We start from the raw sequence: 27,911 nt of genomic DNA, 5'->3' as shown, positions 1-27,911 counted from the left end.
AAGGGACAAACCTATCATCACAATGCTTGAAGCTATAAGAGTGCAGTTCATGGAAAGAATTCATAAGCAAAGAGAAGAGATGGCTAAGTACATTGGTGTGATATGTCATAATATCCAAAAGATATTAGATCTTAAAAAAAAAAAACAATTTTCAGCATCATGGATTCCTAGCTGGAATGGGGAGAATGAATTTGAATTGAGTGGCCCATATGGTGACAATAGAGTTGTTAATATTATACATAGATCTTGTAGTTGTAGAAGATGAGACATCAGTGGAATCCCTTACTGTCATGCTATGGCAGCTCTTATATACATGAGAGAAGAGCTTGAAAAATGGGTTCACGCAAGTTTTAGTAAGGAAACATTCATGCAAACTTACAGCCATGTTGTGCATGTTGTAGATTCTATGGACACATGGCCTGCTAGACAGCCATTACTCCCACTAGATGTGCCCAAGCAAGTTGGCAGAAAGAATAAATAAAGAACAAAATCAATGAATGAAACAACATATAAAAATTTGAAGACAATAAAGAAGGAAGTTGTGCAAGAGCCCAAGGAAACAAAGTTGAAGAGACAAAATACTACAATCACTTGTGGGAAATGTGGCGGCATAGGCCATAATAGGTATCATTGCAATAATCCATCAATAGTATCAATGGCAGCAGCACCGACAACAGTCGCATCAGCATCTTCAGCCCCTTTAGCCCCATCAGAATCACAACCTGAGATAGTTGAATTTCTTGCTTCAACTTTTGGTAACATCTCAAGCTCGTCAACATCTATAGGAAGGACAAAGATGCAGGTATCCATTTGCCATTGACTTTGTCCTAGAAGTGTTCTTATTTGCACTTTACTTCTTTTGACTAATTAATTTATTTTTTGATTCAATCATCGGTAAAGAGGAGAATGTAAGGATCTCAACTTGAAAGTGGTGGAAGACGAGCAATTTTTTTGGAGAAACGCAAGACCAACAACACAATTTCTCTTCTTGTTAGTTGATGTGGATGGGTCTATTTTGGTCTATTAGGGAGCTTTTTAAAGTATAAATTGAGAGTGCTAGTATGAACACCTAGATGGGGTGAATAGGTGTTTAAAATAAATCTTGGCAAATATATACAGAATAAAATAAACTTCAAACAAAGGAGTTAGAGAAGAGAATAAGAACACAGAAATTATAGTGGTTCGGCTTAATCCAAGCCTACGTCCACTCTCCCACGCTAATAGCCTTCTTTGCTGGATTCAACTATGCAATCAACAAGAGATTACAACTTCGAGTGCAAACACTTAGTAGATCACACTATCTTATTAAGTCACTCTTTTGGTATTTCTCTCACGAACACAAACGTTTAAGCTCTCAAGAGACAAGTATATGATCGAAGGTCGCTCAGACTTTGGAATTATAAATTCTACGCTCTATCTCTTATTTGCTCATCGGTCCTTCATCTCTTTAAATATTTCTCCACTTCCAAACTAGCCGTTGGACAGTATCCCAGAGAATCGCCTTCCAATATACCCATTGGACAGCTCTGTATCTAGAAGATTTGGTAGCCGTTGAGTGACAAAGGTAGAATCCCAAATTAATTCCGATCGCTCATACAAATGGAATCTTGGTTTTCATAAGTAAAGCTTCTTCGTATAGAAAGTTCTTGTCTTTAAGATCCAATCGTCAATCAAATAGATTGAGTCAATCAAATTAATCTTGATGTGGAATCCAAACCAGATCACTAGCCGTTATATGATTGGGCTTGAGTTACGTCCTGTTGAGTTCTGGATGTAAAGTCTAAGAGCAATAGACTTTACAATCTGAGTATGAGTGTGATAGACTTTGCAATCTGAGTCTGAACATATTCTGCTTCTGAACAGATTTAGCTTTAAAGTCTGTACCCAATTTGAGCTTCAGCATAGAGTCTGTCTTCTGGTTCATCATTCACGCTTTGACAATATCCTTTACATGTTCTATCATCTGCATGATCTATTACTTAACCATTAAACATGTTAGTAGCCTTTGATTTATTTTGTCATCTTCAAAACATCATAAGGGATTTCCCTAACAATCTCTCCTTTTGATGATGACAAAACAATCTCTGAATATGCAGATTTGTAAACATACTTTTAAAGATATTAATTTAAATCAAAGGATATCATAAGATAACAAATAGATTGAGCATAACAATATATAGAAAAATAATCACAGCTCAATATTATGCCATAAATAATATCAACCAATCAACACATATGCATATTCATATCTTCTCCCCCTTTTTGTTATAATCAAAAAGCGATAATAATGGATTCACGTAGAGAATGATAACAAATATGTCTTACATAATTTCTAAAAATCAGCTTTTACAAAGTAAATCGAACATTGAAGATATGCAGTATAGCTCACTTCGATCATATAAGCAAATATCCAATAAAAATTACGGATGCATCATGAAATTCACGTACCCTTTTTGTCATAATAAAATGATAATATCAATACAAGATTTGTTAATGACAAAAGGTAATAAAAAATGCACTAACCAGATTTTTTAGAACAAATTCTGACACATTTACCTTTCCTTCCATCTATAATAAGATCACGATCAATCCAAAAAGATTTTTCCATAATTGATCAATGCTCCCCCTCAATTTGTTGCCTTTTTTAGATGATCACGATTCTTTTCCTTTTCTTTTGGATTTACTTTCTCCCCCTGTGATCATGACAATATTTGCGAATAGGGAATTGTTGCTTGTGCACGTTGAATAGAATATTTTTCCAGTATTTCTTTTGTAGCAACAACATCCGCAACAATCACTTGCATTTTGAAATTCGATGCAAAAATTTTATTTTCTTTAGCCAAGCTCATCTCGAATTCAACCTGCATAAACTTAACAAACTTTTTCCACAAATAAGTTGTAATAATATCCACGTGATATATAATACCATTTTCTTCAAATAGATAAATTGAATAGCATATATAAAATTATCAAATATTAAAATTCAGAACTATTCAACTTTTGTACAATGCATAAGGGATTTCCTCAATAAGCAAAATTTTGCACAAGGAATAGAATTTTTGAACTTCCAAAAGATAATATAGAATCTCCCTGATTTTCTGATTGAGTTTTCCAAAAATTCATATGGAAGATTCTTTTGTGACCTACAAATTCTTATATAACAGATAATAATCTTTGCAAAAATGTCACGTAATATCTTCCTTTGATTTGCGGATCAAACTTGCTAGATATAATATATCTTTTAAGAATATAGCAAGAATATACATGAATATGCAGTAATATCTTTCGAGATCAAAGAGATTTCCTTGAGCATAAATTTCAGATGTGCATTTTGCAAAAGGAAAATAGATATTTCTGTCATATGCCAAAATTGCAATACCTTATATTTATGATAAAAGATATTTGCAATATAATAAACAATCATCCAAAATCATGATAAAAGCACGTAGAAATTTGCAAGGCAGGATAATTTTTTTTTTCTCTTACCCAGGTATATGTTTCAAATATACCATTAATAAAAAAAAAATCATTACCAATCTTCATAGGAGATATTTTCTGATTGCACCAAAATTTGCATAGATTCGCAATCATTCTTGCCTTATTGAATTTCCTGCAATCAACTCATTTCCCTTTTTGGTATCCATTAATTTGGATCCTTCCTTGACGTTAGAGTAAAATAGAAAATATCCATAATCAAATATTATTTCTTAATTCATCGTAACAAAGTATTCAAAGAAAGAATATTATGCACAATGATATTTTGAAAAATAAATTATCACTTAGTCAAAGCACAATAAAATCAGGGAGAATGAAATCTTTGAATATCTAAGAATATCTTGCATCATCACGTAAAACAGATTTTCACTTTGCAAAATATGATTAAATCTGAAGTATAAAATTAGACAAAGTAATCTGAATTATCTCAAATAATCACATACTAAATCAAATCTCAACTCACAAATCACAAAAACAAATCATACAATTCTTTCTTCCATAAAGCAAAATATGATCATTATAAAATCTCAATCAACCAAGGATATATCGAATATGAGAATTATTGCCTAAATCAAATTGAGAATAAAAAATTCCTTACCAAATCCTCTTTCTTATTTCTTCTTTATATCCTGCAAAAGTAACTCATCTTTTCTTTGATATCCATTTTTTCTTGGGTCCATGAGAGTTAGTAGAATATACTGTTTTTATCCAATTTTTCTTGATAGGTCTCTAGTCTTTAGGACAATCTTTCTCAAAGTGTTTTGAATCTCCACAATTTGAACATTTGAGGGCATTTCGACCAATAGGTTTTACAAACACTTTTTGAAAATGAGGTCTTTGTCTAAGTCTTTCCTTGACTTTAGGAAAATCAATTAGAGAATCACTTTCCTTATTGAAACCAAGTCCCAACTTATTATAGTAAGGAACTTGTATAGAGAGGATATGCTCTAATATTTTTGATCCATTTGAAAATCTTGTCGAAATATTTGAAAATTCTTTTTTCAAAAAATCATTTTCTTTGACAAGTAAATCTCGACTTTCTTTTGTTTGTAGAAAATCTTTTTGCAAAATTTCAAAATTTTCTTTTTGAGAAAGATCCTGTTTCCTAAGACGTGAATTCTCCTTTTTTAGTTTGAAGATTCTTTTAAGATAAGATTTGAGATTTAAGCAAAGCTCATTTATATACTTTGAAACTTTGAGAGGAATTTTTGAATGACTTACCTCGATTTCCTCATCGGATTCTGAGTCTGTGTTTAAGTCAGACTCTGATTCTGAGTCCGTGTCTGAGTCAGACTCTGATTATGAATGTGCCGTCAATCATATATTTCCTTGCTCATCATCTTCTTTCATTATTCTTTTCTGGCCATTCTGCTTATATTGTCTTACACTAAACTTCATTCATTTTCTACTCAGCTTTTTGAATTTCTCGATCATAAAAGCAAATTCTTCGTTGTCCATGTCATTTTCTGAGTCTGTTCCATCAAAAATAGCATTAGATATTAAAGCGATGGACTTCTTACCTTCGGGATCTTCATCGTTGAGTTGTTCCACTTCATAGGATTGAAGAGTGACAATCAATTCATCAACGGAAAGTGGCATAATCCTCTGAGTTTCCTGGATTGAGGTCTTGACATGGTTCCAATCTTTTGAGAGACCTCGCAAGAGTTTGTTGACCTTCATTGGGGTAGAAATTTGCTGATCTTGATATGCTAAACCATTTACAATTTCTGTAAAACAGCTGAACATATCTCCAATCGACTCTCCTTGCTTCATCTTGAAGGGTTCATTTTAATATGAAGTTTACTTTTGTCTCTTTTACACGATCGGTCCCTTCATATGTGAGCAGGAAGTTTACTTTTGTCTTTTTTACACGATCGGTCCCTTCATATGTGAGCAGGAAGTTTACTTTTGCCTTTTTTACACGATCGGTCCCTTCATATGTAACATGAAGTTTATCCCAAACTTCTTTTGATGTTTCATATGAAGAGATTCTGTTATATTCAATAGGAGATAAGGCGTAATATAAAGAATAAATAGCTTTTGCATCAAGCGCTTCTCTTTTGGACAACTCCGTCCGAGACATAGGAGTGGGGGGTTTGGTTTCTTTGTCTTTGCCATTCTTATTTGATGTGGACGCAGCGATGGGGTTGATTCCACTTTCCACAACATCCCATTGCAAGGGATCTTTGGATCTTAGGAATGCTTTCATTTTGTTCTTCCACACGTCGTATTCCTTTCCATCAAAATATGGTGACCTTGTGTTGCTTTGCCCTTCCATAAGTCCAGGTGCCAAGATACTAGCCATAAAAAATATTTAGCTCAAAAGTAAAAACACTTTTATAAACCGAGCACTTGGCTCTGATACCAATTGAGAGTGCTAGTATGAACACCTAGAGGGGGTGAATAGGTGTTTAAAATAAATCTTGGCAAATATATGCGGAATAAAATAAACTTCAAACAAAGGAGTTAGGGAAGAGAATAAGAACATAGAAATTATAGTGGTTCGGCTTAATCCAAGCCTACATCCACTCTCCCACGCTAACAGCCTTTTTGGCTGGATTCCACTATGCAATCAACAAGAGATTACAACTTCGAGTGCAAACACTTAGTAGATCACACTATCTCACTAAGTCACTCTTTTGGTATTTCTTTCACGATCACAAACTTTTAAGCTCTCAAGAGACAAGTATATGATCGAAGGTCGCTCAAACTTTGGAATTATAAATTCTACGCTCTATCTCTTACTTGCTCATCGGTCCTTCATCTCCTTAAATACTTCTCCACTTCCAAACTAGCCGTTGGACAAAGTATCCCCGAGAGAATCGCCTTCCAATATACCCATTGGACAGCTCGTATCTAGAAGATTTGGTAGCCATTGAGTGACAAAGGTAGAATCCCAAATTGATTCCGATCGCTCATACAAACGGAATCTTAGTTTCCATAAGTAAAGCTTCTTCGTATAGAAAGTTCTTGTCTTCAAGATCCAATCGTCAATCAAATAGATCAAATAGATTGAATCAATCAAATCAATCTTGATGTGGAATCCAAACCAAATCATTAGCTGTTATATGATTGGGCTTGAGTTACGTCCTGTCGAGTTCTGGATGTAAAGTCTGAGAGCAATAGACTTTACAATCTGAGTATGAGTGCGATAGACTTTGCAATCTGAGTCTGAACATATTCTGCTTCCGAACAGATTTAGCTTTAAGGTCTGTACCCAGTTCAACTTCAGCATAGAGTCTGTCTTCTGGTTCATCATTCACGCTTTGACAATATCATTTATATATTCTATCATTTGCATGGTCTATTACTTAACCATTAAACATGTTAGTAGCCTTTGATTTATTTTGGCATCTTCAAAACATCATAAGTGATTTCCCTAACATAAATATGTATAGGTCTACTTCATTAGGAATATTTCTTTTGTGGGATATTTCTTTTTTCCATCATACAGGCCGTGTTTCGTGGTCTTTAATAAAGACCACACATATTGTAGTCTTGTGGTTGATGTATCTAAGTTTTATGTTCCTGATATCTATGATGCTTTTACCCTTTGTTGAATATCTATCAATTTGATAGAATTATGGAATCTGTTGATATCATTTGACTCCATTTAGCGCGCTGGAAGCACAACTTTCTTGTTGCTTGAACTTTGGCTAAACTGGGTTCCCAAACTCAAATTGAAGTAATGCCCCTGGTTATGTTTTTCCAAGTTAGAAATACCATTATGTTCTTAGAGAATAAGTCGAAGCTCATCAATCCATGGACATGAGTTTCTCTGCCCATTGAACTTGATCTATCAATGGCCATTTAGACATCACGTCCAAATGCTTTAGATAGCATAATTTTGTACCTTTTTCATTTTTTCATACATCCCTTGCATCATGTATGAAATCAAAGCCTTGCATGATAATCATTTAATTTTAGAAGATAGGCTATGTCACTAGACTGGGTTGTTTTGGGGAATCTTTTGATATTAATGCTTCATCAACGTATTATATAAGACTCATCACCATAGCAGAAATAAACTTCTCTGTCCATTGAAGCCCAAGCAAATGCAGGTGTATAACTTGAGTTTCTCAATTAACATGTTCTCATGGTGCGATAAAGAAAGAGAGAATTTCAAATTTCCATCTTTACAATATCCTTTTTTGTTTCAGATAGGGAGATCACGATACAGACTTTCTTGACATTGAAATTGTATTTGCAGCAACACTTCTACATCATAATTGATTTTGTACCACACTAATCCATGATTTGTCCCTCAGTTCTTGTACTTCATTGCTATTCTCGATTGTAGGAAATTGCTTTGCATACTCCTCAAAATCGTGGCGAAGTTTAGGACCCGATTGTAGCAATCTCTGATTGAAAGTGAGGGGAAGACTGCATTATGGCCAGGAAGTCCTTCAATTTTGTTCTTGCTAGACAATATTTTTTAACATCGAATAAAGAAAGCATGAACAAAAAAGAGGAAGTAGTAGAGAAAAAAACATTAAGCATGCTTGAATGCATGAGGTGATTTTAACCATCTATAATTGGTAGAGAAAAAAATGAATTTGGTAGAACCATTCACGGCCTTGATTTTCACTACCCAACTGACGACAGCATCAAAGAACTCAGCTACTTCCAAAAAGTCCTCTTCGACAAGAAAGCAACAAGATGGACAAATTCATAAGTAACCAACATAAAAACCCTGAACCTGAAAGCACAATCTAGTCCATAGGAAGCCTCTACCATTAGGAGCCATTGCGGATTCATCTCCTACAACACAGCAATATGAACAGATTCCGTCACCTTTTCAACTCTGGAACCATCAATTCCTTGCAGAGATTTGAAAGCAAAAAAGAGGTATAAATTGATTCCTATTTTGATGGGTAAATGGTAGTACAATTAAAGTGCCTACATTACCTACAAGTAAAGGGTAGATGAACTATAATATTTGCGTAAGTTCTTCAAGGTATATCTAGTAGACTCGTAGAAAGGAGAGAATGTGGAGTTTTTGCATTACCTTTTTCTTCAAGTTCACTAAAACCGAATGATTTTCAGTCCCCCCAGAAACAAGTTGAATAAAAAAGGAAACATAGGTAAGAAAGTAATACAGAGTATTGCACAAACATTTCAATCTTGAGCACAATTTGAATCCATTTCCATGGACCCAACCAAGAGACAAAGGACATCTCCATCTCGAGTACCCACATCTCGGGCACAATTCGAATCCACTTCCACAGACCCAATTGAGAGAGAGAGAGGGAGGGAGGGCGCATACCTTTGGAACTTAGGGAGCCAGGGATCTTGCTCCATTAATAGAGAATTTGGGTTCTCCAAACGAAAGTGGACAAAGAATGTAAAAGATGAAGTGTAGAAGAAGAATAACATAAGAGTTTGGGGGTTTTGTTTTTGAGATTTGTTAATTTCTATCTATATTTTTTTGGGACAAAATTGCTCATATTCCGGCCATTGGAAATGTCACACGCTTGCTAGCTAGCAGGTTTAGATCCTTATTTGAGATTTGTTAGCCACGTCGGGTCTTTATTTGGAACAACGATCATTTTAGGTTCTTATTTGAGAAAATATACTCACTTTGGGTCCTTATTTGAAATTTTCCCTCCCAATAATTTCCTTTAAAATTGCAAAGATCTAGTTGTTTTCCTTAAAAAGAAAGCCAAAAAAGGAATTGAGGAAAATTGTCTTCACCTCTCATCCTTAGCTTCTCTTTTGCTTCTTGTCTTATTTTCCTCTATCTTGAGATTAAATATTAAAGCTAGGAGTTTTGTAAAAATGTCTCAATTAAGGAAAATCAATCATTCAACATGACAACATAAATTGTGCGTCATCACAATCTGAAAATTATTAGTACCAAGAAATAGATCACTTATGCTACAACTAGTCATCCATTTACGTGATTGGCTAGAACTGCGTCATGATTATTTATAACAATGTCATGTTAAAATTCTTTGGTAAACTAAGTTGTCAAAATTAGTAAAGTAGTCAATATAAAAAACTATAACAAATGATTGTTCATAAAGATTGGGCACTAAGAGTATAATGCTTTCCTTTATCTCTTCTGAAAACAAATGACGGATGGAACAAATTATAAAAAAAAAAAAAAAAAAAGTGAATAAGAGAATTTATTAGAGGCGTGGAACATGATAAATTTGTATATCTATGTTGATAAATTGATAAGAAAAAAAGAGGGTGTAGAAATTATGCGATTAACTAAAAGGTCACCAAACAATCATATATAAATTTACATATTAATGAAATGCTACCTAAAAGCCAAATTACATGCGGCACTTGAAAAAAAATAAAAATTACAGGCGGCATAAAATTTAGAAAATAAAATAAAAAGCAAAAGCTATTTTTTATACAAAAAAGAAACAGAGGTTGCCAATTTCTGGTTTTTCCCCTTTTCACTTTCCCTCCTTCTCTCTCCTTCGATTTTCCGCTTTCCTGTTTTCGCCACCCAACCGCCAGCTGCTCCGCCTAAAACCCCGCCGGCGAGCGGCAGCGGCGGCGGCGACGACGGACGACCCGGCGGCGCTCCGGCCGGCCACGAGGGACTCATCAGAATCGGTCGCCAAATCATCCCAAACCGAGCTCGCTACTGGGTCCGATCTTTTTTCGGTTTTTTCCTCCGAAAATCTCTCGACTTCCGCGCAAAACCGGCGTTCGTAGCCGGCGCCGGGGTCGAACGGCGGCGGGCCCGTCCCTCTAAGCTCCGGGCACCTTCAGTGTGAGTCCCTCTCCCGCCCCTGTAATCGTCCGACAGTGATTATTGAATGTTTGGTGGTGTAAGCTGGCCACTTGCATAAGCAGACTAATCTTCATTGTAAACGGTCGGTGGCACTGGGTTTGAATGTAAACGAGTATTTTAGTTAAGGAATTTAGTGGGTGGTGCTGAAATTGAAATTCACAGTAAAGATTAGTTTTTTCTTTTTCTCTTTTTGTTGTTGTTGTATGTGTTGATATTAGGCCTTGTTTTTGGGGATTCTGTTGATGTGATTATGTTTCTCTTTGGATTGTTTTATACAGTCAAGATGGTTAGTGAGGGGATTTTGGTGACTTCTATGGAAGATGAGGGTGCGGTCAGTGTGGAGGTCGAAGATGGTCAGGCCACAGTAGGAGTACCAGTACTGACTGAAGAAGAAAAGCATGAAGAAGGGGAGGGGTTGCAGGAAGAGGAGGAGGAGGGGGGAGAAGAAGAAGAAGATGATGACGATTATGATGGCGATGGTGATGGTGATGGTGATGGTGATATGTTTTCCAATTTGGAAGTGGAATGGACCCACTAGATTTCACGAAAGACGATGATTCTGGACTCCAACCTTACCAGCAATTTGAGCGCCTTGAGTATGAAGCATTGGCCGAGAAGAAACGGAAAGGCCTGGATAGCTCTCAAATGTATGGAGATTTTCATTTTGTTTGGGCTGGATGTTACTGAGTTTTGCCATGATTTGTGCTTATGTTACTGACTGTCTTCCTTCTTGTGCAGTGTTTTGGAAAGATGTGCGAAGAAGGCTCGGGTGGAGGACAATCCCGGAGCGACCTTTGAGGAGATTATGGAAGCAATGAACTATGGTTCGCGTAGAAAATCAAAAAAGGTTGGGTTTATCACTGGAATTGACATTGAATTAGTGAAAATTTAAATCTAATTCATGTAAAAGCAAATGCACACTGGAGCTTATTTAAATTTAGATGAAATGGGATCAATAATAGGTAGAAGAATTTTCAGTGAATTTTGAGAGTGGGGAGATATTATGCTAGCATCCAGTTGGTGCTTAATCTTTGGGGAGGTCCTATATGTGTAGTCTAACACTGATGCAATTGTGGTGTTTCTGATTATTGAGTTTATCGTTGTTTTTTTTTGGTGAAATAGGGATTGTGTGTTTTGACTTAGTCCATAATGGAATGTATCTTTGAGGAATTGCATATTGTATCTTGTTTTTTGAGGGACATGATAGATGGTATTATCATTATTGTAGTCAATATTGATATTCTTATGCTGGAATGGTTGCATTTGCCTCTAGTGGCTACTTCTCATATGGCTGCAACCAAATGATGTATCTTGCTGAAGCTCTAGTAAGAATGTTCAACTACCCAGAGTTGAGGGTCATCGAGGCAGTACTACTGTGGATAATAAAGAGATTGGTGTATGTAATTTGTTTTTATTGTCATGCAGACTAAGAAGAGGGGTAGGAGAAAAGGGTCAAGAAATAAGCTTAGTTCGGAAATCACACGAATGCTCGGTGATGCAACTCTTCACTATGCCCGTGGTAATTATGATGAGGTAAGTTCTAGAGAGAATCCTTTTATTATCTGCTCATAAAATCCTGTGAAGGTCATGGCATTTTACTATTGATCGGAGCAACTATCTTTTGATGGACATTTTGTAGGATTTTATGCAATAATCTGTTAAGGAAATATATCCAATTGTTGATGCCCTGTCTGCACGCGTGTTGAATTTGTTCATAAGTCTCTTTAGCTGCCAGGTTTTACAATAATATTGCTAATCTTCTTTTCAAGCTTATTTGACTTCTGCAAGTCTCAAATTACAAAAGTACATTGAACTCTCTCCAGCTTTATTTTAATTAATTCCTTTGATCTTTCTTAAAAGTTTGTAGGGAAAATTATGTCATGTCTCCTTTGGTTCTCTGTAAAGTTGAGTCAATTAGTCTTTTGGTCCTTTAACATAGAGTATGTCATCAGGTAACCACTTTTGAGATTTCTGCTCGTATTTTATGTAAGCTAAAGTTGTTTACTGCTGGACCTTTTCTACATTCTATTTTTCATCTTTTGCATACATTATGTGGGTGAGGACATGTTCTATCTTTTGTAGGATGGTTGCAGCCTTATGGTTCAGCAGATTGATTTAATCAACATACTTATTTGGCTTGTTTTCTTTTTTCAAAATTTCAGGGCATATCAATATCGAGTCAAGTGGTCAGGCTAGCACCAAATTTGCCTGATCCATATGATACATTAGGAAGGATTTATGATGATCTTGGCAATGACAAAAAAGCAGTGGACTTTTACATGATTGCTGCACATCTTAAGCCAAAAGATTCTTCAATGTGGAAGCGTCTCTTCACCCGGTCCTTGTAAGCTTTTGGTCATCACTATTTTCATCAATTCATTGCATAGTAGGGCTTGTACCTGGTCAGTATAATTATGTATATGAGTACATCTGTTGCATCTGTTGAAGTTCTTTGCTGATGCTGGGATGGATACTTAGACTTAACTATTTTTAGACTAACAAGGCCTTATGGGCAACATTTGAGTTTCCTTTCAAAACAAAGATAATATATTGATTTGTAAAAGATTATTAAAATTTGAGGTAACTTTGCATGCTGGTATTTATAAGCTTTTGAAGATTTTGGGTGTCGAAACCCCCCCCAAAAAAAAAAAAAACAAGAAGAAGAAGAAAAAAAGGTTTCATATCTAGTGTTAAAACTAAAAACAATGCAATAAATTAAAGGCCAGCAAAAACACAATTAATTATTGGAGTGGCAATCTTTCCAAGCTCGGGGATTCAAAAGATTGGTAGGGGAATGTTTTACCTTGGAGGTAAGTAATGCGGTGGAAGGGGTGGTTAAAGTGAACACAATGGTGTTGGCTTGACTAGTGCAGCCATTGGTGAGAAGTCAACCAGGTGAAAATATTGTCTTTCTGAAAGGCTGAATACAATTTTTTTCTTGGCATCAAATTTTGATGTATGTCGTGAAAGTGCTTATGACGTGATTTGATTTGACGCCTCATGTACCTAGTGACTTTGAGAACAATCGACCTCTGTTATCTATAAATCTGTGTGCCTTTAGAGTCTCTGTGGTAATGTTTTGCTTTAATTGTGGTGTTATTGATTTCCTGCTCTTCTGTACACAGAGAACAAGGTAACAATGGTCAGGCAAGGTATTGCCTCTCTAAAGCCATCACAGCAGACCCAAAAGATGTTTCTCTACTGTTTCACCAAGCATCACTGCATTCAAACCTTGGAGATTATCTAAAGGCTGCGGAGTTGTTTGAACAGATACAAAAGATATGTCCTGAGGATGTTGAAGCTCTCCAGACTGGGGCAAAGGTTTCTAACTTGTCTCAGATGAGACATTTCTCATAAGATAAATTCTTGATTCATGTGCTTGGAAATAGACTCGTTAATTGAAATGAACCCTTGTCGGTTATTAAAATAATAGGTATTTTAGTATCTATCTTTTGGGCTTTGATTTTGTTTGGTTAATTTGTATGGGTTGTTTTTACTTTCTGGTGCTAATTTGATGGTTTATGTACTTTATGAAAGTCAGGCTTCCTGGGCTGTATTTACATGGTGATGGATGGTTAGTTTGTGCATTGGTGTGCATCTAGGGCATGCATCTTGTGCAGGTTGGAGTAGAAAACTTATATCTTGTTAATTCAAGGGCAATTGCGACTTTCTACTCGAGGGTGAGGATAGGTTGTATGTGTAAGGTACTTTTCAAAATATCATGCAGAGTTGCGCGAGTTGCACGATATGCAAGTCTGATGTTTGCAATAGTTGGTCCAGGATCTAAACTTTCCATCATTTCATTGAGGAGGTTAGTTCGTGGTGAAGACTAAACTCAAAAAGTTTTTGGTACAACCATCACATAAGGAAACTGTTTCTGGGATATATGTATGGTTCGATTAGAGTGGGGATCTAGTTTTCTGTACATTTTGCTTCACATTGTGCTGATTTCCTTTACTCATGAATTTAATATCAGATGTTATAATTGAAGAGGTCTCCTAGTAGGTTTTTCTCTCACTATCTGGTTGTTTCTTGAAGCTTGGAATAGCATTTGCATTAGATATAGTTACTTGCTAGTGTTTCCCAGGTGATGAGAGTTTGTTGGTCAATGACCATCTTGTTCCTTTCCATTGAGAGTCACTGCTGACGTTGAGTCTTCTTCCTAGAAAGCATTCTATTTTCTTTAGACAAATATCTAGACAGTGTTTATGAACACTTTTGTTTAAGCTTTAATTTGGTCACCAAATAAGTCTTGACCAAATTGTTGATTTTTGAGCAAATTTATGGTGGGACAATGGCCATAGATTACAAGATGAAGTAAGGGTCAGATAGTGTCACTCCCTATATGATTACAATTACGATGAATAATTATTTATCAACTTTTGTTTATTTTATGCCTTCTATAAAATCTGTTATGGACATGGTGTCTCGCTAATATTCCGTGAGGTTGTGCTTTTGGGGAACATTGTTCTTATGTAGACATATGTTCTTTCTGGAAATGTAACAGTTTGTTACTTTACTTTTCAGTTGTACCTTAGATGTGGCCAGCTTGAGCATGCTATCAGCATTTTGGTTGAATATGTAAACAGTTATCCATCTGAAGCTGATTTGAGCGTGGTTGATCTGCTAGCCACGATATACATGGAAAATAATGCATATGATAAAGCTATTCAGCTTTTTCATTCTCACAGCCAGAAAAAGCCACTCCCTGCAAATTTGGTTGTGAAAGAAGGAATTTGTCATCTTCATCTCGGAAATTCAGAGAAGGCAGAGGTACAATGGCTATTGCTTTTTTTTTTTTTTTTGCTAATTTTCTTGTCTATCTTTTGGTAATCCTATTACAATTGCGGGGGTTGCTTTCTCTACAACAGATGCTCATTTCCTGCTTACATTAATGCCAAAGGCCTGTGTTGATAAAATGTTATCATTGTGCTTGTTCTAATACTGTGTCGTCTATGATATTCAAATATTCAAGTTCTCTCAGGCTTTGTCCATTCCACTGCCTTTTTGACTTGCGCTTCCACCATATAATTGAGTTATTCTTGGGGCATGTTGACGCTGTTGTTTGCAGTATTCAAACATCCTTGGACCTAATGGATTTAAATTTGGTCTGATATAAGCCTGATGAAGGGTGCTCAAAGATGATGGATTGGATGCTGTCATTTTTGTACTTTGGGGAACAAGTTCCACTGCTTCTTGACTGCATTAATATCCAAGGCCGCACTTGCTGCGATTTGAAATTTTTAGATTCATTAGTTTAGTGGGGTGGCATATACAAGCTGATCACATCGGTTTTGGCAAATAGGCTGTAGTAGGTCAAGGCATAGATGTTTCTTCCCTATATCACAATGCATTAATAAACCAAAGACACATTTTGGGTGCCGTTTTGATTGCTAATGGGTTTGCTAGTGAGTACTAGTCTAAATCAATAATTGGAAGATCTTCTGAGCATGTTTATCAGAGTTTTATACTGGATATCCTTGGTTTTGGGTGAGAATGGAAGAAGTGGATTCGTGGTTCTCTTTGTAGTGTGAAAATTTGCTTTCTATCTGAGCAGTATACCTGTTGGTTTCTTTCTAGTACCAGGTTTCTGTGGGCACAATGTTTGTAGTCCTTTGCGGAAGGGTGGACTGACTATAAGAAGACTTACTTAGGGACTCTTACTGTAGCAATTTAGGGCATATTGCATTTGCAGATTTGTTGGTGATTAATAACTTGTGGACAGCATCAGTGGTCCTTTGTAGCCGAGCATTTCTAAATGATCTCCGATTCTAATCCTCAGAAAGGAGCAACAGTTTGTTTCCTCAAGTCTTTCAGTTTTGCCCATCTTACCATTTTTCTGTGGCATTGGTTTTACTTGCTTACTCTACTTATTTTTTCTTTCTAAATGTTAATTAGTTTCAGCAGTTTGGAGATTAATCCTGCTTCACATTCTATTTTTTACGTTTGGATTAGGCCAGTGGACTATGGTTGTGTGCTTATATGGGTATTTCTGTATTACTAATGATTGTTGGTACTTTCAATGTTTTGCAGACTCTCTTCAGCTTTTTGCAGAAGGCGAGCTTATGTGACTGTGCAGACCTGATTACTGAAATAGCAGATACCTATATGAGTCTTGAGCATTTTGACTGCGCATTAAAGTTTTATCAGATGCTGGAGGGAAATTTAGAGAATAGCGTAAGGAAAACTGGTCCTTTTTTTAGTTCTCTTTTTGACAAAAGTATCACAGAATGTTTTTAGTCCTATGCTTCTTTGGAGGCCCATTTTTAGTTTTTCTGAATCATGGATATTGTTCTCTTCCCCTCTATAGACTACTTCTTTAAGTGACTATGCATATGTGGTTCTGCTGTGGGTAGAGACCTGCCCAATGAACAATATCTCTTTAGATACTTGGAACCAGAAAAAATGTCCGTTTCCACAGATTGACTACAGTGCCTTGTTTCAATTTTGTCTGGCAAATTCAGACACCATTATATGTACTGTAAAAAGCTAACTTTGCAAAAAATTCAGCAAAGAACTGTAAAAGCTGCCCTCATCATCTCTCTCATCCCAAGTCCTAAAGTAGGGGAGAAGGTCACTGCATCCAGTATTTTGGTGTAATGGTTTAAAGTTTAATGCAAGATGAGTTGACAGGAAGATAGGGAAAGAAGCATTAGAAATTCACCAGAGCAAAACTTAATGGTTGTGGTAGAGAGAGTTGAAGAGTATCGTTTTAAGCTTTTCTGTTCATTGCCTTTTGGCACTAAATCAGTGTGATTTAGTTGAACATCTCAGTGAAGTATTAATTTAAAATAAAATCATGTTCATTTAATATATGTTTGCTCATATTTCATAAGTTATCTTGAAAGTAACCATGTATAACGATGTAGAGTTGGTATGGGTGGAGAGGATTACCCTCAAAACTATTTTTACTCACTGCATTTGTAAATTTTGGAGTTAGAGCTTGTGCTCTTTTATACCCATTGGGTCCCTATCACATTATTTGTGGAGGTTCTCTGTATTCCGTTGGATGCCTTAGAAGTGATCTAGACTTAGTCGTGTGTTTCTGATATTGTCATCTCTTTGAAGTATATAATACCATTTCTTTATCGTTACTTGACTGAGTGAACTGCACAAAATGACGGTGGTCAATGATTGTCTTTCGTTGTCTTCACATTATGATATGTCTTTGTTGCCTATTGATTGCTTAATACCGTACACTTCTTATAGTTGTGATTTTCTCCTCTACCTCTCTCTCAGGGATCTTACCATCTGAAGATTGCTCAGTGTTATCAAGCATTGAAAATGAGGGCAAATGCAATTTCTGCTTTCTATAGAGGTAAAACATAATTGATTTTACCACCCCATGTGGTGGCGGCGTTGGTTTGAGCTCCTTCCCTCTCATGAAAGGGAGGCAGTTCGAATTCCAGCGTCATCACTAGTGGTCTTAAGCGCAGTGCCGTTGTGGTGGGTCCTACGCTAGCACCACTCCAGGTTTACCTTGCCGGCTGTCGGCTGTACGGGAGTTCTTGGGTCACAAAAAAAAAAAAAAAAAGCATAATTGATTTTGATGCTATATTGTTGATTTGTAATAACATAGAAATAAAGGACAAACAAGTACATACACTTTGGTGGCGCACAATGGAAGTAAAGTTGTTTTGCTTATGGAACAGGTTGTGGAATATTATTTCTTTTGCAATGTTCAATTAAGCTGGTTTTCAGTGAGCTTATTCCTTAAGTGAGTATTTCATGAGGGTAGTTTTTTTCTCCCGGAGATATTAGTCCTCAGTAATCCATAATTAGTTACATATCATTTAGAGAAATTTTTGAGGTTTTACAAAGGAGAGGAATGAGTTGGATTGGAGTTTTGAGTCACATGTTTGTCAATGTAGGTTTGCTGTACATATTATTCAAAGAAATCCAATTGATAATGTGGACTTCGTAATTCTACAGTGCTTAGTGGTTAACATGCCAACATCTGCCATGTCTGCATGATTGAAACAAATGTGTTGTTCTGCAACTGATTCATGTGCCAGTTCAGGTTTGCATCTACTTGAGGACAATGTTGGTGCCCGCCTAACATTAGCTTCACTGCTCCTTGAAGATGATAGAGTAGATGAGACCATTTCACTGCTATCTCCTCCTGAAAATTCAGGTATCAATCAATTGGTGATTGTTGTGTTCATTGTGGTGGTTTGGTCTTACATTAAATAGTCTTTGGTAATGTTTTTATTCATCTGTAGGCTCAGGGGATGTGGATTCTGATAATCATAGACCATGGTGGGATGATGGAAAAGTGAGGCTAAAGCTTTGCAGCATATATAGAGCAAAAGGAATGATTAAGGACTTTGTTGATGCAATCTTACCTCTGGTTCACGAGTCACTTTATATCGAAACTCTTCGGCAGAAGGTAATACTAGGGGATCTTTTCTCCTTGATGTTGGATCAACAATATTAATCGCCACTTTCTTATGAACTGTCATATTTTTTGTATATTTTCTTTACAAATGAAATCTATTATATTTTTCTGCCTCTCTTCACCAATTTGCTTTGTCCCTTTTTTTTTTTCTTTCACATATTTAATTGGTGCGTGTGAAGCGCTGGTGACCTTTCATGTTAGAGTGTATTGCTTATTGCATTGCCCTTTTCCCTTTCAAATAAATGTTGCCAAGGAAGGTTAAAACAAAAAAAAGAATCCCGAGAAGAGTTCTCTTTGAAAGAGCCAAAATTCTGGATGATCAGCAGAATGATAACGTATTTTCCGGCTTCCGGCCACTTGCTTCCAGCTCAGAACTGTGAGTATAAATACCTATCTTTCAAGTATTACTTTAGTTATTATGTACAAGTTTCATTTGGGCCATCCATCTCGAAAATTGATTGTTTAATATCTCTGATAGTGATATCTCTGAGTGCTATATAGTCTCAACTATCATTCTTAGGCATTTAACTTTTTGTTCATGGCATTGGCATGTGACTGTTAAGCCTGGTTACAGGCTTTGATTGTCCTACTCATAGACAATAGCAGAATGGGAGATGATCAATTGTAAACCAGATGATGGAAAGAAATGTTATGTTCAAATGATGCCCAAAGTACTGGTGATACTTACTGCATTCATTATCTGTAATTAGCACTAGATTGGTTCATGAAGTTTGGGAATTGCTGACGATTGAAATTAATTAAGAACTGATCTAAGATTGACAAGTGCAGCACTCCAAATGACCCATACTCATGCTGGCTTTTGATCTTGTGTCTGTGTTGGATGCTGGGATTACATAAATCCTGGGCTTGGTATGCTGCACTGTTCTATTATACTGCTTTGGACTGTTCGAGCTGCTAGTCTGGGTCATGTCTTCTATCGGAACTCTCAGATACAGAAAAATCTGTGAAGTTATGGGAGAATTTGATTCGGGGTATATAGTTTGGGTCCCACTGATCAAATGACTGAACCAATTTGATTGCCAACCTGCTTCTTGACCAACAGTTTGCCTGCTGAGTTCACAGAAAATGTCGCATGCTTGTTTTTTATAGTCCAGCACTGCAACCCTGTTGTATTTCATGTTAAAAATTTGTGGGTTTTGGACATGCATCCCCTTTCTGATTGCAACTTTCAAGGGATTCAAACTTTTTACTGAATGTTTTGCTATATCACCATGCTCATTGGGTGTCAAGAATGAAGCTAAAAATACCAGTATCGCTACATAATTTGCCCATCTGTCTGTTGATGAAAGGGCCCATGTAATTTAATACAATTGCTTGATTTGCTCTATCGTGCATATCTCATTCCTCATGATGGACTAATTCCCATGGCCTAAGGGTTGGTCACCTACTGGTCTGCACATGTGGATTGCTACACAAATTGTATCACGCTGTGGTTAATCTTTGATAGCCACCTAGCTAGTATCATGCTGGATGAACAGGTCCTTGCAAGGCTGCTGATATTTTGTGAAGTACCTCTTAGATTTATGTTGGACATAACTCAATTCCTTGTGATTTTCACTATTACTGATGGAGATCCCATCCCCCCCCCTCTCTTGGGGGGCATGTACTGCATAACTAGTTCTACTAATGAATCGATTTGTTGTCAAAGTGTGGCACCTAACTTTTTCTGTTGAAAGTCTTACCATTTGCCAAAATCCTGTGATGCACCGTTTCATGTAAACCACTTTGAATCAGGTCAAAGGCTGTTAGAGCCAGAAGATTGCTTCAAAAGAGGGCAACACTGAAGGAAGAAAAAAAAGCTGCCGCTGTTGCATCAGGAGTCGATTGGTGCAGTGATCATTCAGATGATGATCAACTGGTAGCGTCTGTTTGATTGGTTCTTACATGAAAGATGTATGTAGTAGCTTCACTTGTGCAAACTAATAACTAATTTGTCATTTTTGTAGGAAGATCGCCCACAAGAAACCATGAGAGAACCCCCCTTGCAGAATATTTGGAAAGATGAGCAGCATCATCTTCTTATAGTCGATGTGATTTTCTTCATTTTCTAGTTCATTGCTTATCTTTCATTAAAATTTTACTCCTGAACTTCCCTAGAAAGTTCTTTGTGAAAACTTATTATTTCTTTGTTGGTCATTAAAAATTTGCTTTTCTAGCTGCTGTAAAATATCTTTCTCCTCTTACACTGTCTGATTCTTCTTAATTCAATATTTGACAGCTGTCTAAGGCCTTGGCATCCTTGAAAAGGTATTGGGACGCCCTAGAGATTATTGATCTCTTTTTGAGATTGGCACACAATGTACTTCCTTCAGATAAGGAGGAGGAGCTTCGGTCACTTGGAGCACGTAATTCCTGAACTTGGAACCATATTTGTTTTCACATGATTACTCTGTTTTAGAAATTACTATTTAGCTTTACCTCATTTTTCCTAGGAAGAGCCTCTGCACAAAACATGTTTATATTCCAACTTGCTCAGACATGTGAGAAGACAAAGTGGGGAGTTTCCTTTCTATCTGAGGCCTGAGAAAGGAAATAATGGAAATAGCATAAGTCTATAATGAATTATAAGGGTTATGTGTCTAAGTAAAATAAACTATATTGTACTGGATGTTATGATGGAGAAGATTAAGTGCAGTAGACATGGAAAGTTAGGAGGGACTTCAGGTGTGTTCTATACATATTCAGTCTTATGGAAATGGATAGGATTGGGGGAGATCAAGATTTATTCGTGGTGTGGATTGCTTTGTTCTTGGAATGAGAACTTGAATGCGGAATGTTAGAAGTCTAATGTTGGATACATGAAGGGTAGGCTTCTATCTTAATGGGTCACAACATTCTAAAGTCCCAAAATGCAAGATGCTCAGTTAGAAGGCATTTTTTTTCACACTATGTTACAAATTCTTATGCCAAATACAATGTAAGATTTATCTCATTAAAAAGTAGATCATGTCTGAGTATGTCTATTGTCCTATGGTGGAGCATTCTGATTGTTGATTCCGATATATCAAAACATCAGTGTACATGACAGTGAGTGTGCTTTCTTAAGCATGGATCACTGATAGGTCAGAGTATCATGACCACTAAATGGTGTTAGAGGTAAAAAGACCATGAATTCAAGTTCTGAATATCATAGATTAAAACTAGTGGTGACGTTTGTGAAGTATCTAAAGGGTAAAATTATGTGGCTTCATATTGGCATATATTGGTTAAGTAGAATTTGTTCAAAAACATATATAAATAATTTTAAACGATTCATGAGTTATGACCAATGAAAAGGACACTACCGCTCAATAATGGTGATCTGTGTTTGTACAAAAAGTAAAAGATATTGCTATATATTCTTCTCTTCAAATAGTATTGCACTATGAACAAAGATGATTGTGTTGTACTATATTCAAGACAAGAGAGTTAGATGTTGATAAAATAGAATCCCTGCAGTTTAGCCAATTTTGTCATAGATGTGATTTACAGTTCAATATTGTCACTCTCACAGCTATTTAAAAAAAATAAAAAATTCAGTGTTCTTTTTATGCTTAGTCAATCAACAAAGGGGCACAAGATAAGCCTTCCAGAACACTTTTGTAAAACACACTGTGATTCCTACATTTTGTTTATCTATTGTTCATCAAACAAAGCAACAGCACACAACACATGAAAGCACAAAAGTTGAAACTCCAAAATGTGGGGTAGAGTCGGATGGGCTCTTGGGATTTTATGGATTGACTTTACTATCTGAGTCTTTAATTGATCAAAGTGTGAGATTTCAGTATTAATCTTTGATAACTATGTTTAGACATAGATTGATGTTACTCGGATCTGAGTACATGTCCATGCCTTGTGCCTGACTTGCTAATTTATCAGGATTGCTGGTGCATGGACTTAGCTTATGGATGTAAAATGTGTTATCTGACAAAATATATTATCTCAGCACAATTGCTTCCCAGATATTTGGTCATCATGCTTATGTTAGTTTTTTCTTCGAGGTATTTGTTGTGAATAGTTAGTATTGGGGTAGTCTACAACAAGACGAGCTTGGCATGATCAACTCTGAAACAGTGCCGTCACACCCACATCCTCATCCCTACACCTGTGAATGTTATCCAGACAAGGATAAGTCAATTTATAGAAGAGCTGATAACATAGGACCTGGTTGGCGGCATTGGAAGTCATTTTAGTTGCGCAATTATCATAACCATGCACGACTTTTATGGTGTTTGAGGAGTTACTCATGACTATGTTCTTTTTGAATCCAGAAATATCATACAACACCACAGACCCAAAACAGGGATTCGATTGGGTAAGGCAAGTTGTGCAGCAGCATCCCCACAGTCTGGTTGCCTGGAATTGCTTTTACAAGATGCTTTCAAGGTACATGTTGACATGTTGCTTCTGTCATATCATATTGCTCAACATATGCCTTTATATCTCTTTCTCTCTTATTAAGCATGCTTTTTGTGTTATGTTGCATTGAAAACTGTACCCTCTATGAAGATTTCTAAAGAAGCAGTAAAATCACTCTTGTCTGCATCATAGATCATTTGATTAGAACCTTTGTTTGTGGAGATACTGGAAACTTTCCTCAACGTTATGCTCTCATTGGATTTCTGCCTTCTTGTAGCATTAGAAAAGTAAGGTAATTTTTGTTCATCTGATGCTCCAGAAGTGATATTCACGCCTCTTTTCATTCTTCTTTAGTATATCTTATAATAGAAGAAGTTTGATCTGGCATAGTTTCCACTGATGCCAAATTTTATGGCATTTTTGCGTCCTTCAAGCATTAGAAGCAATGCAGAGGCACCTTGTTGCTTCTGGATGCTTCAAGATCTTTTAAATATGTTAAAATTCTACAGAAAATTCTGTTTCAACATTGTAACTTACTGTAGATAACACATTGATAGTGAACTAATAAGATAAAAACTTTTGGGCAAATAATCCCATTAGTTTTGCAAAGGAAAACCAATTTGTACCCCCTATTTTGGACAGTCCTAATTCTCTTGGTTCTTGAACAAAACTTTTATTACTATGAGCTCCATTCTTTAAATGTATGGGTTTGCCAGTCCTGTTTGCACCTAATGAAGCTTCCCTACCATTGCTTAAAAACCGAAAAATAGATATTGTGGATGGACCTGTTTTATGCATGCTTCAGTGTTTTAGACAGGCATGAGCAATATCGACAAATTGAGTTGACTCCCTCACTATTGTTGATATCCAATTAATTAGGAAGGAGTTTTTCCAATTTCTATGTCGAGCGCAGAACTGTTTTTAAAATTGAAGTCCTTGAGGTAAATATTTTAGTCATAGAAAATTCTCTTAATTAGATTTGATTGCATCAGATCTATTACTAAAAAAGGAAACAGGAGTGGAATGTGGATAAATGCATTACTTCACCCCATGTTGCTCAATTTTGGAACTTGTCTTTAATTCAACTATGCAAATGTGTCTCTGGATATCTACCTCGTGGTTCGGACCCCTATGCCTGCTAGGGGGTTATATTTGGTCTGTTCTCGTTTAAAAACTAAGACAATTAAACAAAATACATCCCAATAATTCAATTTTTGTTTTGATCCAAAGCATTTATTCAACACCTTTCTTTTTATGTTTATTTTATTTGAAGAGGCTCAAAATATAAATTATGAGGACTACTGTATCCTTGCTAGTAATCTTTTACCCCCACCAAAAAGTTCAAAATATTCTTCATTGAAACTTTTTCTTCATTCAAAAGAAAATATTAGTTCAAATGAATTGCTTCTATGTCGTGTGAAATAGACTTTTTGAACATACAAACATCACACATATCTTGGTTCGTTAGTTTGGTTTTAATTTAAGAAAAAAGTCAAAAGATGAAACCATACCAACTTAATTGGTTCCCTTTCTCTGAAAAAGGCGAACTGAACAGAGACTAATAAAGCAGAGTTTTTCAATTTGGATTTGATTAGTTTGTTTCCATTGAACTATTCTCTTTTGCCCCCCTCAACACCCCTATGCAAGTTTATGGAAACTTGTCAAAATATGTTGATCATGTTAGATTTGTCTATTTTAAACATTGTATTTAAGTTGCACTAGTCTCTAATGCAGACCAAAAAATGGATGTTAAAAGTGTTTTTGTGCTTATCTTGATCATCCAGATCCATCATTTGTACAGAGTACCTGGACAAAACATGAATATATAGATGGTAGTTCACCTAGGAACACACTGAATAGAAAAAATGTTGCAGAGAGAAGAGCCTATCAACACCCAATCCATTCTCATGCGCCTATTACTCCTTATCAAAAGGCTAATGAAACCAAGAAAGCTCCTTTATCTATTATAGAAAAGTTTTTCTTTCTGCGTCTCTCTGCAACCAAAAAGCAGGAGGGAAGTGGAGGTCTTCAGTTCGCCCCTCAAACTTCTCATGCACAAAACAGTAGAAGTCCTTTGTCACATTCCTCGTCTTGCTGCCTCGCTAACCTTTTCCACACCATCTATTTTTGTCTTGCTTGATTTGGTTTCCTGGTGGTTTTCTGTTCCATGGAAAGGTATTCTTTTGTTGTCTGCCTAACGAATAAAATTAGGGTTTCGAAATTCGTGAAGTTTCATCCACCAGGAATATCTCCTCTTGCAGAAACATCATTTGCATTGTCAACTCAACTAGCAACCTGATTTCAACCTCTTTAGTGTCCATGTCATTGATTTCTTGTAATAGTAGCTAAGAGCTCCTTTGTGATCTGAACATATTACCACACCTTTGCACTATTTGCTTTCAGCATATGCTGTGGGACCATAGATGCATCGAGTCAAAGATGGGCGTTAATCAATGATTCTGACAATATTTGTTCTTTTTGGTTTATATTTGGATTAGTGTTCATCAAATTGTTTAATAAATGCCACTCTATCTTGCAGCATGGAGAAAGACTATAAAAAATATTCGAAGTTTTTGCGTAATTTGCGTGTCAAACATGCGGATTGTGTGCCACCTATTCTTATTGCTGGGCATCAGTTTACGATTAGTAGCCACCACCAAGATGCTGCAAGGGAATACCTAAAGGCCTATAAGCTGCTCCCTGACAGTCCCTTAATCAACCTCTGTGTTGGTAACTTGCTATAAGGATTGCCTTTCTTTTTATGTCAATTTTTACACTTGTTGCTTTTGTCAGTCGTGCAACATTCAATCCTTTTTCTTGTGCAGGAACTTCCCTGATTAACTTGGCGCTTGGTTTCAGACTTCAAAACAAGCATCAATGTATTACGCAAGGGTTGGCATTTCTATTCAAGAACTTGCAGCAGAGTGAAAATAGCCAGGTTTTCTTTACTATTTTATCCTTAGATTTTTGGTTTTTTTTTTTCCTTTTAATGATTAAGTCCCTTTTTGTTATTTGTTGATTCATATTACCTGCATCAATAGCTAACAGCATATTATGTTCAGATACATATATTTTTTCTAAAGATGAATTGTGCATGAAAATAAAATATGAGGCACATTCTGGTTTAGGTGTCTGACTCCTTCCAATACGTTAAAGTTTTCCAATCAGTTTAACTTGGTAATAGACAGTAGCTCAACTGGATGTTTGGTAGGGGTGATTGAAAAAAGAAAAGAGGTGATTCAAATGACTATGAGAGAAAAGAAAAAAAACTGATCTGAAAATGATTGATTTATAAAAAATTTTAGATGCTAGCTAGGGAAAAGAATGCATTTGATATAAATATACTTTCAGGTTTATAGAAACAGATATAAAACGAGGGCAAAGTGAGAAAGAATAAAATGTTTATTAATCAATAGAACAATTTCTCCTAATCCCTCCATATTTGGACAGATTTGGAGGGACTTGAGATGTACATAAAGATAGACTTTACTGATCCCTCAAAATCTCTTCTAATCCTATCTCTCATTCTTGACCCTTCCATCCAAACCAGATTGTGTTTTTTAGGATCCTTTCGCTTCCTTCCTAATCCCTCCTACCAAAATATGTTTAAGGAGCTTTTAAGATTTCTATCTCTCCACTTAATATTTCTTGGAGGAAAGGATGATGTGTGTCATTCCAAGTTTTGGTGCTTGTGCTCATATTTAGCTAAGAATTTGATCGGACATTTATCTTGAGCAGGTTTATGTTAGGGTCAGGAGATGTTAATCGTAAGTATAAAATAAATTGAGCTTAAGATTCTGAAGCAAATACATAAAGGGGCTTACAATCAGATGCTGACGAATGGAAGGAAGGACAGTCTTTAAGGCATAAGATGTGGTGGAACCTTTACAAGCTTTTGCTTCATTACCTGTCATTTGAGATTACTCGTTTGCTGGATGGTCTACTGCAAATTATTCCTGTCTGATTAATCAATTTTAGTTTCAGAATGGCAACTCGTAGTGCGGGCAACTCTTATCCGATCAAATGCACTGTTAATCATCAACTTTTGATCTTTGTCCAGGAAGCATTGTACAACATTGCGCGGGCATTTCATCATGTCGGGCTAGTAACGCTCGCGGCCTCGTATTACGAGAAGGTGCTGGCCACACGAGAAAAGGACTGTCCTCTCCCACAACTTCCATACGAGAATCGGTTCCATGTGGAAAATGTGAAGCCTGGTTCTTGCGATCTCCGGAGAGAAGCTGCTTACAACTTGCATCTGATCTACAAGAAGAGCGGGGCCTCCGATCTTGCAAGACAGGTCTTGAAAGACTATTGCTCATTTTGACTTGCTGTGCATATGTCCTGGATTAATTATGTCAGTATCAGGTTGCTCTTATGTATAGTCATGCTCTGTAAAGTAGGTTTTGGTAACTATCTAATGTTTCTGAAAGTTCATTAGTTCTGCATTAATCATTCGTTCAATATTTCCGAAATATCCTCTTGAATTTATAATCCGTCGACGACACTATCTTATCATATATGATTGAAAAGCTGTGATCCGACATTAGAATTCGATTGTAAGGTATTTTGGCGTAATTCAGTTCATCGTGCAACTTAATTGCCTTTGCGATTATACGAAACTAAAGCATGGATTACATGTACTCGATATTAATTCGAGACATGATTCTATGTACTTGCATGAAATTCATCACCTAGATCAATTGGCTTCATGAGTATGATTAGTGGTCACCAAGCATATCATGGATGGATTTTCTAAGTTTCTGCATTATTCTTGCGATGATGATCACAACGGTTTTCCCATTTACTTCTAAATCAGGAAACGGGTCGATTTGCCTCCCGAAATAAAGCGAATAATGTCAATGACCAATGCCTCAACATCTAAAAGTCAACTATAATTGC

The 27,911-nt window shown here is 36.3% G+C and overlaps 1 protein-coding gene across 3 annotated transcripts; it reads left to right on the top strand.

Annotated features, from left to right (window-relative positions):
• The first annotated feature begins 9,889 nt into the window (after nucleotides 1-9,889).
• LOC104453084 (general transcription factor 3C polypeptide 3) lies at nucleotides 9,890-27,591 on the top strand. 3 transcript variants are annotated; one of them, XR_005553059.1, is made up of 19 exons: nucleotides 9,890-10,228; nucleotides 10,528-10,896; nucleotides 10,988-11,096; nucleotides 11,675-11,782; nucleotides 12,412-12,593; nucleotides 13,375-13,570; nucleotides 14,777-15,022; nucleotides 16,283-16,426; nucleotides 17,489-17,567; nucleotides 18,270-18,383; nucleotides 18,472-18,638; nucleotides 18,905-19,023; nucleotides 20,403-20,526; nucleotides 20,615-20,698; nucleotides 20,887-21,013; nucleotides 22,922-23,036; nucleotides 25,549-25,735; nucleotides 25,835-25,947; nucleotides 27,070-27,139. XR_005553059.1 is itself a non-coding variant. In XM_010067594.3 (19 exons), the coding sequence occupies exons 2-19, from the start codon at nucleotides 10,775-10,777 to the stop codon at nucleotides 27,334-27,336; spliced, it is 2,607 nt and encodes an 868-aa protein (XP_010065896.2). In that variant the 5' UTR covers nucleotides 9,890-10,228; nucleotides 10,528-10,774; the 3' UTR covers nucleotides 27,337-27,591. The 3 variants fall into 3 exon arrangements, 2 of the variants coding, with proteins under 2 accessions (XP_010065896.2, XP_018733172.2); XM_010067594.3 differs by having other exon boundaries at nucleotides 25,549-25,739; nucleotides 27,070-27,591; XM_018877627.2 differs by having other exon boundaries at nucleotides 25,549-25,739; nucleotides 25,869-25,947; nucleotides 27,070-27,308.
• The last annotated feature ends 320 nt before the right edge of the window (nucleotides 27,592-27,911 follow it).

The sequence above is a fragment of the Eucalyptus grandis genome, chromosome 7 (assembly GCF_016545825.1).
Source record: "Eucalyptus grandis isolate ANBG69807.140 chromosome 7, ASM1654582v1, whole genome shotgun sequence".
In the NCBI taxonomy this organism is placed as follows: Eukaryota; Viridiplantae; Streptophyta; class Magnoliopsida; order Myrtales; family Myrtaceae; genus Eucalyptus; species Eucalyptus grandis.
The sequence above is the reverse complement of the archived record's forward strand: the minus strand, read 5'-3'. Positions and strand labels throughout refer to the sequence as shown.

Bases quoted from the DNA above. Each gene is read 5' to 3' on its own strand.
- LOC104453084 (XM_010067594.3), top strand. From the start codon at position 10,775: ATGGACCCACTAGATTTCACGAAAGACGATGATTCTGGACTCCAACCT. The intron at 12,594-13,374 runs GTAAGCTTTTGG...TTCTGTACACAG, and splicing joins CGTCTCTTCACCCGGTCCTT to AGAACAAGGTAACAATGGTC. The intron at 17,568-18,269 runs GTAAAACATAAT...GTGCCAGTTCAG, and splicing joins AATTTCTGCTTTCTATAGAG to GTTTGCATCTACTTGAGGAC.